Source organism: Opisthorchis viverrini, assembly GCF_000715545.1.
Source record: "Opisthorchis viverrini unplaced genomic scaffold opera_v5_372, whole genome shotgun sequence".
Classification (NCBI taxonomy): domain Eukaryota; kingdom Metazoa; phylum Platyhelminthes; class Trematoda; order Opisthorchiida; family Opisthorchiidae; genus Opisthorchis; species Opisthorchis viverrini.
This window is the reverse complement of record NW_008752030.1, coordinates 358,778-370,824: the sequence shown is the minus strand read 5'-3', so window position 1 is coordinate 370,824 and position 12,047 is coordinate 358,778. Positions and strand designations below refer to the sequence as shown.

Genomic DNA, 12,047 nt, shown 5'->3' with positions numbered 1-12,047 from the left:
TCAGTTAGCTTGTGTGGAACCCCGTAGACTTTGTTGTCGACCATACACTACTTCGGTTCGACAAGTGCTGACATATATGATGACAACTTTTTCAGTGACCTCAAATTCCATCCTAATTGTTAGACCATTTGCCCAAATACAAAACAAACGTAGTTCCAACCCCCCGAACTGAGGCCATCCGATAGACACCTTTCGGTGTCTTTGGCCTTAAACAAAAAGACACCGTCAATACCAACCAACTAGACTTAAGTTTTCCAGAAAAAACACCCACGCAATCTCTGTATACATGTATTAGCAAAAAAACGAGTGGGATTGGCGTGGTGACACTGAGTTTTACACGAAGAACAATGCATACGGTGCGCTATCGGTAGAAGCGTTGTAGCTGATCGTGCACGTGACGAAGCCGTTCAATAACCCGGGGTGTTTGAGTATCTTTAGACTCCTTGGTAGAGGTGGAGTTCAAATCGACCAGATTACTAGTCACCCGGTCAAGGATACGACCAATCTGAAGCATGCGCTGACGTGCGGGCAGTTGAATAGAGACCACATTCAAGAAGTCTTCAATCACGGTAACGAAAGCGGAGAACAAACGACTGCGAACATCAGAATGGCGCCAAAGAGTGTTTTTCGAATGAAGTAGCGTATCGTAGGCTTCGACAATACTTGAGCTACAAGTCAGCCGCGTATCGCGTAGGATTGTGGGGACCCAGGTGCAGGGGAGCTTTTGTTGAACTGCATAGTATTCTAGTGTGGAGAGGATTTCACCTGAAATGGGTAGCAAGCAAGTCGACGTATATGAGATGAGATGGAAGGACACACGGGCAACATGGAAACCGGAACACGCAAACCGAAATATCAATAAAACAGGCGATGTGCCCGTCAGCCGAACGCCATCGTGCACGCAGATCCACGACCCAAAAGTCGTCACAAAAAGCAGATCAAAAGTTCCGGCGTCAGACCGAAACAAATCGCGTCCGAAACTTAAAGCATCGATCCATGCTGTTCAATCTCCCCACTCCAGAATTGTCATACCACTGGGACTTCACTTATGAGATGCGTGGAACCCAGATAACTTGTACGGTCCAAATCTTTCCAGGACCCCAGATGATTAGGTCTCTCTCTGTTCTTTCCTTGACTACAGGACACTCATGAAAGCCGTTTATGATCGCCTTGTTATCAAGAACCCAGTTCGAAATCGATGGCCTTGTCTGTCATTATTCTATTTATGCTGTGATTTAGTATAAGTAAGCACTCACGTGATCGCCAGAGGCAGCTTATCAGATGAAAGGCTGAGGAGCGCACGACAACCTTAGATAGCCATTGATTTAGCGTTTAGGCGCACGAGATCATCTGCAAGTCGCGATTGACTCTGAAGTTTCAAAATCCAAGGATGCACACCAGTGCCTTGCGCGCGCATGAAAGAGGTGAAACCTACTGAAAAACCGAACGACCGAGAACGGTATGGAGAAATGGGGAAACATAAGAAAAAAAATAGAATGATTGGAGGATTCCGAAGGAAAAATCATTGGCTAGTGACTCACCCAAGGGGAAGAACGTTTGGGACTTGATGGAGGACAAACTGCCATCTACAGAGAACCGATTCCCCAATCGAGCCAGACAATCAACGATGGCAAGCTCCGCGAGTTTGTGTGATGAGTCCACATTTCGCCGACGAGTTTCCGCATCGACAGTACGCAAGGGAGAGCTTAGTTTAGTACCAGGAATGTAGGCAGATGTTGGACCCGCTGTATTCAGTATGGAACGAAGAAGATCTCTCCAAATCGCATTGATCAACGCTGCATCCTGTGAGCGGTGTGAACAAATGGAACTCAGGGCTTTCGTAACGGAACAGATGGACCTAGTTTATTACCTGTTATTCATTGATACCGACAAACGAATCGGGCAACGGCTGATGGAGTTGCCGAATCTCAGAACAGTTGAAATGAAATCAGCGTGACCCATCAAAACAGGACATGGAACTATGATCCCAAGTGGGCGTTTCGTGTTCTGTTATTCCCCTAAAACACCACACCCGAGAGATCCGTAGGCCACGGGCTCCGTTGAGAAAGTTGCCCTGTTTAACGAGACCTCATCGGTTTGACCGCATCAGACGTAGTTGTTTACATTTGCCGGCTATCTAGGGAAATTAAACGGATTGTGAGAACCGCCGAAGAGCTGAAACAGAATGTGTGCGGATTTCTCCGAAATCCCCAAACTACTGGAGAACTGTGCTTCAGCCGAGAAAAACCAACGGAAAGTAATTTTTTCTAAAAATAGAATGCGCTTTGTGGTTTTTCGGGGGGAAAGATACCTGGCATACCAATTGCTGGCGCATTTCCATACACACGTTAGATGAAAACCCATCTATCAGTAGTGAATAGGAAAACGATATTTGACGAGAGGGAAATCCAACTCAGTCATATTTCATATGGACACTTCGGCCTGACCAATCTTATAAAAAGAAAACACTGAACAAGTTTCAGATAAAACGACTCTTTCTGGGGGCCTTAAAGCAAAAATGCCAGAACAGCTTACTGAAAACATGAACAAAGAACCAACCAGTCACATAAGCAAAGGCGAGAGACTAGTAACATAAACGGTGCCGCCCTAGGGAAAGTAAGTCCATTTGGCTCCCTCCCGAGGAAGCGAGTCCATCATCTGTCATCGAGTAGGACAACCATCATCATCATTGTCAGCTGTAATAACCGCGTACTCGTCGTACAGTGATTGTAGCTGCCAAGGTTTCGTTCACCGATGATTCGGGGAGGTGGGGTAAGTAGCTGCGCATTGCAGGCGGGAGCTGATAAATTAGGGCGTAAATACAGCATTGTAGGTGGATTGTTAAGTAGGGGGAATAAGAAAGAAGCTATGAATTGAAGGCAATAGCTTGGATGCACGAGCGCCATTGATGACGCGACTGGGCCATGTCTGACAATATCTGTAACCATTGATATGGCGCGTTTCGAGGTCCCCATCCAGGAACATGGCAACGACCAGCGCAGTTGAGTCAATTCATTGTTCGGTTTGACCGCATCAGACGTAGTTGTTTACATTTGCCGGCTATCTAGGGAAATTAAACGGATTGTGAGAACCGCCGAAGAGCTGAAACAGAATGTGTGCGGATTTCTCCGAAATCCCCAAACTACTGGAGAACTGTGCTTCAGCCGAGAAAAACCAACGGAAAGTAATTTTTTCTAAAAATAGAATGCGCTTTGTGGTTTTTCGGGGGGAAAGATACCTGGCATACCAATTGCTGGCGCATTTCCATACACACGTTAGATGAAAACCCATCTATCAGTAGTGAATAGGAAAACGATATTTGACGAGAGGGAAATCCAACTCAGTCATATTTCATATGGACACTTCGGCCTGACCAATCTTATAAAAAGAAAACACTGAACAAGTTTCAGATAAAACGACTCTTTCTGGGGGCCTTAAAGCAAAAATGCCAGAACAGCTTACTGAAAACATGAACAAAGAACCAACCAGTCACATAAGCAAAGGCGAGAGACTAGTAACATAAACGGTGCCGCCCTAGGGAAAGTAAGTCCATTTGGCTCCCTTCCGAGGAAGCGAGTCCATCATCTGTCATCGAGTAGGACAACCATCATCATCATTGTCAGCTGTAATAACCGCGTACTCGTCGTACAGTGATTGTAGCTGCCAAGGTTTCGTTCACCGATGATTCGGGGAGGTGGGGTAAGTAGCTGCGCATTGCAGGCGGGAGCTGATAAATTAGGGCGTAAATACAGCATTGTAGGTGGATTGTTAAGTAGGGGGAATAAGAAAGAAGCTATGAATTGAAGGCAATAGCTTGGATGCACGAGCGCCATTGAGGACGCGACTGGGCCATGTCTGACAATATCTGTAACCATTGATATGGCGCGTTTCGAGGTCCCCATCCAGGAACATGGCAACGACCAGCGCAGTTGAGTCAATTCATTGTTTGACCGCCTCTGGCTCTCTTCCACCATACGCACAACCCATACAGATGTGAGCAAGTTTTGAAACAACTTATCCCCAAAGCATCCATAGGTGACAGTATGCTATAAACTATTCCACCGTGTAGAGTTCGTTTCAGGGCATCCGTATTTTTCGGCTCTTACCAAATCATCCAGCCATGTGAGTTCGCTAACAAACGGAAGATTGCACTGTGAAACTTTCAGTTATCCTGGATTGTTGGACGCAATGGCGAGTTTGTTGGTTCTTCTTGGGTAAATGTGATCATCCTAGTGACTGAAACATGAGGCGGCCTGGTGCAGAACATTCATTTGCTTGGAAACATCACAAACGAGAGATTCAGCTGCGTTGCAGGTGAGCCTCTCGCAAAATCAAATTAGCTTGCAAATGAGTGTAGTTCGCTAATTTCGTGCAGTTTGGTTTCAAGTAGAACATAAGGTTGACGAAAACTCGGGGACTGTGCCTTCCTGATGAGCCCCAAGAAGGGCGAAACCGGTCATGGGCTGTCGACGGATTTTCAGCAACCTTGTGAGTAGTACATTACAAAAATGTGACCATGTTTCGTCAGCTCTACTTGCGTTCACCTGTCAGAAAATGTTCGAAGAATATCGCGCGGAAACTCGTATTCGAAGCACACGACACACACAAGTCCGGAATTCGCTTATGAGTAGTACACTACAAAAATGTGATCATGTTTCGTCAGTTCTACTTGCGCCCACCTGCCAGAAAATATTCGGGGAATATCGCGTGAATAAACGTATTCGAAGTACACGACACAAGTCCGGAATTTATTTTTCTCAGCCAGTCAATGTATATGTTGAGGGACAAAGCAATTTTCTTCAATTGAAGTTCCCTTCCTGATTTTTCGCGTCTCTATTTGATTTTGAAAACACGGAAGTGCTTAAAACAGCACTGTGGAAACCGGAAGTATATCAGGGCTTCCAGAGTGTAAATCCAGGCTTCAAACAGCTTAGTACAGGCTATGCGTCCTACACCGGGTCAAGCAGTGACAGAATTAACCAGGCATCTTTACGCCTGTTCGGTGGCTTACCAGATTCTCAGGGGCTAGTTCGACTGAACACTGGACCTACTGCACGCAAACTGTGCGGCGGATCAAACTGAAACTTGAAGTAAACTGGATCTGGTACGAGGCCATGAGAATTCAAATACACAAGTTCACTGGCCAGGGAATAGCTTAGGGGTGTGTGTCAATATAGGCTGACTACCTCAATCCTTATGATTACATGGTTCAAAGATAACCCTGATTGTAAGCACAGCAATTTCCTTCTGTACTTTTGCGGATTCCTCTGGTTCCTAAATTACGACAGAAGCAAGATAATCGTTCAGCTATAACAAGCTTTCGGTGCCCAGCTGTTATTCCACCCGAAGGACTGGGATACTGCCAGGTTACCCAAGTCCAGACAGGGGAATTCGAACCGCGGACCTTCCGGTCAGTAAACTCGTGCTCTAACCACTGAGCTATTTCGAGCCCAACTACGCATTTCCTTCGGATCCTGCTGTGTCTTGAGCCATACGAAAAACATTTTAGGAGGCTGGTGCTGTGTGGCACGGAAGTCCGTCTTCTACGAGATGCTTTGGAAAGTAATTCCGAAGAGAAGGGAGGCTGGCGCACGTTTGTTCGATGCGCACAGAACGATTAGACAAACCGCAATTGCAAGATGGGCTTTTTATGGCGACACTGAAGTCGACAACTTACTCCAAGAATCAAGAGAGTATTCGAGTACTGAAGTCATCTAACCTTCAAGGTCCGTCCTATGAAGGCGTTAGTTCTGGAGATGAAAACCTGAGCCATACAGTAAATTGTACATTGACTAGGAGAAACCTCGAATGCGATGGAATCAACCATGAACTCCTCAAATGAAAGAATGATTCTTTCTGCTCTGTAAATCGTGGTAGTTCTGTACGTCAAAGCTCTCAAGATACGGTGTAAATAACCAAAACGCTCTGGTAAACAAAAGTCCAAACAAACCTGGGAGTCCCCAACCCACAACAGGACCAGCTTGCATTCGTGAAGTCCAAACTTGTCCGCGTAGTCAGTAAACATTTCACTGAGACTGAGCAATGGACCATGAGAGAGCTTGAATATTGCCTCCTGCAACTCTCCATCGGTCACCGGGCGTAGGGGTGATCGTGTGCGCCTGGGAGAATACGCAGCACTACGGCGAGAGTCAAGCAACTGGCTCAATTCGACACACAACTGGTGTTGCAGTTGGCCCAATTCCAAGCGAGATTCCAGATCATGCAAATAGTCCACATCCTGTTGAGCAACTGCATGTCAAAAAAAAATGATGGGAACGGAACCCGTAAGGGAACCTCCATAGCCAAAGGTGGTGAGTTTTCACCAACGCATTAGAGATGAAAACAATATAAGCAAGAAATAGGGGTCATCATCCTTATCATCAGATACAGTAACATCAGTGTTGACATTGATGCCTCACTGCTGTATAATCACGGGGTTTGTCTATCATAGTTCAAGTGTTAGAATGGAAAGAAAAGAGCGGGTAAGGGGGGGATCTGGCGGTGGCCTATCGCACGCATTCTGAGGTGCCTACACCACCAAACGCTCGGTTAGACAATGTGAAAACACGAAAGCGATTGACACCGATCAGCCGATATTTCTTGCAATATCTCCAGCCAAGAGCGCAAGAGGGGTCACGGGGAGGTCATCCTAGAAGACGTACTGTACCAACAGCACCCAAACTCTTTCACACCCTTCCACCAAATCACACGTTGTCCACTTTGCCTTTTCCTCCATTCCGGAGGCACCGAGAACAACATCCGTCCCGGTAGACGGTGTTTTGACAAGCGTAGCACATGACCGAGCCACGCAAGCCCAAACTGGAAACATCAGTACAAATGAGTATTGATCGTCTCATCAAGTTCTGTGCAAATTTAACAACCAGATTCAGTCAGTTTCCCACACATTTAGAGGTTGTGGGAAAATTATAAAGTGCAAGCGGGAAAAAGGAAAAAATAAAACGGCATATACACGAACCAGGTCATCAACTTGTCCCATTTAAAGATTATTATAAGAGAGTCTGAATATCGGACCGAAGGAACACTGGATGATCGAGGTCATCCTTCAGCTGTAGCATCCTTTCGGTGCCTGGCTGCCATGCCACCCGAGGGAAGCACGACGGCTGGGATACTGCCAGGGGAAGTCGAGATGCAGAGGTCGGTTCGAACCATGGACCTTCCGGTCAGTAAATTCGCACTCTAACCACTGAGCCAACTCACCCCATGAGACTGCGACAAAGTCACGAAATCGTTGCAAGCAGTTCGAACAGAACTTTGTGGCACATGGACCAGATTTGTGCTGCAGTCGGTGCTTATGAGACCACTAAGAAGACCACTGACGGGAGTGGCTGAAAATGTTTGCTTTAGGGGAAAGGGAACACCGTAAATGTTGTAACGATGTACTGATCTGTGAGGGCTGAGATACTGTCGGGCCAGTCGAGCCTAGAGGGGAGCAGTCGAGATGCCCTGGAGTCGGGTCCGAACCCCGGACTCTCCGGTCAGTAATTTCGCGCCTGGATCACTGAGCTATTTCAACTCTGAATAACAGAGCTCCAGTTGTGCACCACATCTCAGCGTTCTTGCATAACTGACCGGGGAGTTTATGTGGCTCGCAAACGATGCATCAATTAATTGCAAAGCGTCAGGCAATTATTCCTTTGGTTGGGACATTTTGATTTAAACGGCTTGGTAGGTTTTAGATGCACACTCAACAGGATAGCAGCACTGCCAGGTGGCTGTCCGTGTGCAACCGTGCAAAATTAAGTAACATAGACCGTCTATTTTCCGACAGAAATCACATTCCTTACAAACAAGTCCCAGAAGAACATCCTTTTTATGAAACAAATATGTAGATTTCCCATACAGACTGACTAAATGAAGACTTGTTATGCAACAAGACCCTGAACCGTCCGGGTAAGTTACGAACAGGGATCAACATTGTCAAGTGTGACAACGCGACACCGTGCTACGGGTTTGATTACAATCGGTAGCAATCAATCAATCAATCATCCAGCTGGAGTACCGTTTCGGTACCTAACTTTCATGCCACCCGAAAGCAGCACGAGGGAGGGGATACTGCCAAGTTGCCCAAGCCTAGACAGGGTAAATCGAGAGGCAGAGGCCGGGTTCGAACCACAGACCTCCCAGTCAGTAAATTCGCGCTCTAACCACTGGGCGAAGGAGACCGTTCCAACTAAATGGAGTGAGTCAACAGCTGGGCTCATTTCCAAAAAGCGCTCCTAGTGAGTGTGAAAATCCCAGAGGAATTAGCTTGACCCTCGTTGGAAGCAGACTCTGCGTCGTTTATCTAACCTCTTCTTACGAAAGGCTGTGAAGACTGGACACAAGAACAGCAAGCAGGATTCCGGCGGAAAAGGGGCTACGTATACTGCATCTTCACACGTCACCAGGTGTGTATTGGCGCCCTAAAATCATGGTGTTCCTTGACTTTAAGAGAGCATTAGACTTTGTCGACTGGCTACGTTTTTTTTAATACGCTTGAGCGATAGGGTAAGCCCCAGAGGGTCGTGAATATCATGTACAGTTTATATTTACATATTTGTGAGCGAAAGCGTAAGGGGGGGCTATACAAAGACCTTTCTATGAGCCGTGGTGTCCAACAAGGATGGTCACTTGCTCGAATTGGGACTTAATTCTCTGTTGATGAAATAACGAAGCGAACACTGGCGGGTTTTCCAAACTTCGGAGTTACCCCCCCCCCCCCCGAGCGAGAACCTTATTGACCTGGAATATGTGGGAGACGGCACTGTTTCTATTTCTGAAAAACAGAACGAAGCCCAAGCATTATTAGAAAAGCTGACCAAGGTCATCCAGTCCTTCAGCGGGTACTTCGCGTTCATAACGTGCAAATTCGTTCTGCAGGACGTACATCTTTTGAACATGCCTCCAAGAAATCAAGGAGGACACTGGAAGTTGTGGAACACCATACGTATGTCGGAAGTTACATTAGATTTTGCGCGAATCTCAAAGGACAGAATGGCTTTCGTCAATTTGCGCCACTGACTGAATCAAAGGAGTATATAGTTGGTCCATTCGGCTGATTTGGGCGCAGAGACTGAGAGATTCGCGGGCCTTTGACCACCGATGTCTCCGAACTATGGTTGGAGTCGGCTAAAACCAAACTATTCAGAATAACTTGATTGAAAGGCGGGTTTTTCACGAAACAAACGGTAGTTCACTCAAACAGTGCATCCAGTACTGGAAACTAATGTGGCTGGGCCATGCCGCATCACTGCCTATGAAAGCTAGCGCTTTAATCCGCGCCCAATTCAGGGTGGAGGGAATTTGACGTGGAAATGAAGGGTGTAGAAAAAGTGTGGGTGCTGCCTTCCAGGGAAGGATCTACGTGCCACTCCTTGTGCTTGGCTGGAGGCATGGGACGATATGGCGGCTAACTCATGTCAGTGGCATTCAAGCTGTCAGCTTCTGTCCAAATTGTCTGACTCAGTGTTGGAGGTGTAGGCACAATGAACATCTGTGGTAGGCTAGCCTAAGGACTCATTGGAACAGGTCAACATGGTTGTACGGCGGTGAAGCACTAGCGTTTTCATCTGCCGTCAATGACAATGATGAGGATGATGAATACGATGATGACGGTGATGATGATGACGATTATGACGGTGACAATGAGGATGCGGATGATGGTGATGACGAGGATGACGGTGATGATGATGATGGTGACGGTGATGATGATGATGATGATGATGATGATGATGATGAAGATTATGATGGTGACGATGAGGATGCGGATCATGGTGATGACGATGATGATGGTGATGATGAAGATGATGACGATTATGACGGTGACGATGAGGATGCGGATGATGATGACTATGGAGATTATGATGGTGATGATGATATGTGCGAGAGGGTGTGTGTGGGAGGAATGAGAACGTATCATTGGTTACCCTTCTCGAGGGTATTCCCACATCGATGACACGTTCTTGGATTGAACGGCTGTTCTTGAATCCTAGACACAATGATACGCACGGTTGTGCAGATCATCATCTGTTGGTCTATAGTTTTTCCGGTTAATATGTTTCGGCCCGGTCCTATACGGACTATCAGCAACGCTCAAAGTGATTCGATTTGCATTGGAGAACCGTATCATATTTAGATTTCTGTCGGGTGGCAGAGAGAGTTCTACAGAAACGCAGCGATTAAAATTTGCGGACGTTTCAAGATATGGACGTACAGACTTGTTTGCCCCATGCACATTCAGAGTCCTTTGTGTTACCGCATGTGAGCCACCCCACGAAGTAAAGGTGGCGTGGACGTCTGGTATGAACCTCTGATGAGATCTAGCGCCGGTTGTTTATGGGCGGCAGAAGTGCACAAACTGTCATACAGCAATACAGGGAGAAATTTCGAAACTGAGTGAGAGAAAATCACGTCTGACATCGCTCAGATCCTGAATCAGCAGATTGGCAGATCAGTTAACGATGGAAGCAGGGTGTACCAGGCTATTTACGTCAAAGAGGGAGTAATGCTTGTCAAAAGTGAGAAAAAAAACAGCCCCAAGACTGACAAATGTGCGATGAAGTAAACAGAATATCACGAACAAACCCACTTGGTAATGCTCTCACGGTCACAATGGCTCGAGCTGCAAAGTCCAACCTTGCTTCCAGTGTCAGTTTGCGACATGGGGTCACCGCCAAATGTTCTAGTACCTGAGCAGCTTCCAGTCTAGAACCACGGCGCTCCAACTGACGCCACAACAAACATCGTAGGTCCGGGTCATCAGGACACTGGCGCAGTCGCGAGCGTAAATAGGCTTCCAAGTGTGGTGAGTTGAGCGCCACTGCGGTATCTGTCAACCCATGAGATATCAGCCAGCTGAACACTTCAAAATGTGCCAGAACATCCGTGGATTGGACAACCTCCTCTTGAAGAATGGAGTAGAGCAATGTGCGGGCAGAGCTGGGCGACGGAGTCACTTCCAGTAGACAAGCTCCGGAGAGAGTTCCCAGCTTGGCGGTTTGTTTGATATCAGTGAAGGATGATTGGTTTAGTAGATCTGTTGCACTGGGAGGAAGCTGGCACAGTACCCACAGTCGCTCAAAACATCTGACTGCATGATGGTAGGCATCGTAGCTACAATGTAAGATAGGGTCGATTGGCTATCAATCAGAAACATTATACAACAGGAATCTTCAAATAGTGGACGATTATTTCACACAATGGTTGAGGCAATGGTACAAATTAGGCCAGAGTTAATCCATACTACAAGACAGTGATTTTTGAGCTTGGAACAGGAGTTAGTTTGTCGGCGAGATGGACCAAGTGGTTAGAGCGCGAATTTACTGACCGGAAGGTTCGTGGTTCGAACCCAACCTCTGCCACTCGACTTCCCCTGTCCAGGCTTGGGCGACCTGGAAGTATCCCAGCCCTCGTGCCTCCGTGTGGCACGGCAGCTAGGCACCGAGTGCTAGCTACAACTGGACGAATTTGTCGGTTTGTCCAAGTCTGCGGTGCAAAGTGGTACGGCACGCTGCCGTACCTTTCAAATGGTGCCACCGGTGCACCGAAAGGGTGCTACAACTGGACGAATTTGTCGGTTTGTCCAAGTCTGCGGTGCAAAGTGGTACGGCACGCTGCCGTACCTTTCAAATGGGCGTTGCCACCGGTCGTGTCTGTCCAAAGGTGAACGAGAAGTTGACTCCCTGCACTGCCCTACAAGCATGGCGGTTTCCACGAACAAGTCACGCTAGATGAAAAAGGGTCGGAGGCTGCCAAATTGCAAACTCCAGTCACAAAAAACGTGTACATATCATCAGAAGACCATGGATTGATTCACATGGTTCTGCGGTAGAAAAGCTACTGTGGAAATTCATCGAGTAAAGACGGTGCTGATCTGACATTTGTGATCGTTAACCAAAGCCCACGACTTCCCGATTGCAAAAGTGATTAAACGTATCCGTTCTAGACTTGGAAAATTGGGGGATAACGTAAAACAGTTATAACCTGAAAGGAATTCGCACAAATGACCTCAAAGTATTAACGAATGGCTCTCAAATCAACGTGGTGCC

At 46.9% G+C, this 12,047-nt stretch overlaps 1 protein-coding gene across 1 annotated transcript in view; it reads right to left on the bottom strand.

The window, feature by feature from the left end:
• Positions 1–281: 281 nt before the first annotated feature.
• The window catches only part of T265_10488 (hypothetical protein), a gene marked incomplete at both ends in the record, with an annotated part of 50,319 nt that continues 38,553 nt past the window's right edge, over positions 282–12,047 (bottom strand). The window contains 4 exons of the mRNA XM_009176870.1: positions 282–765; positions 1,542–1,803; positions 5,951–6,249; positions 10,589–11,112. Coding sequence (XP_009175134.1) covers positions 362–765; positions 1,542–1,803; positions 5,951–6,249; positions 10,589–11,112 — 1,489 coding nt within the window. The remainder of the gene's footprint in view (positions 766–1,541; positions 1,804–5,950; positions 6,250–10,588; positions 11,113–12,047) is intronic.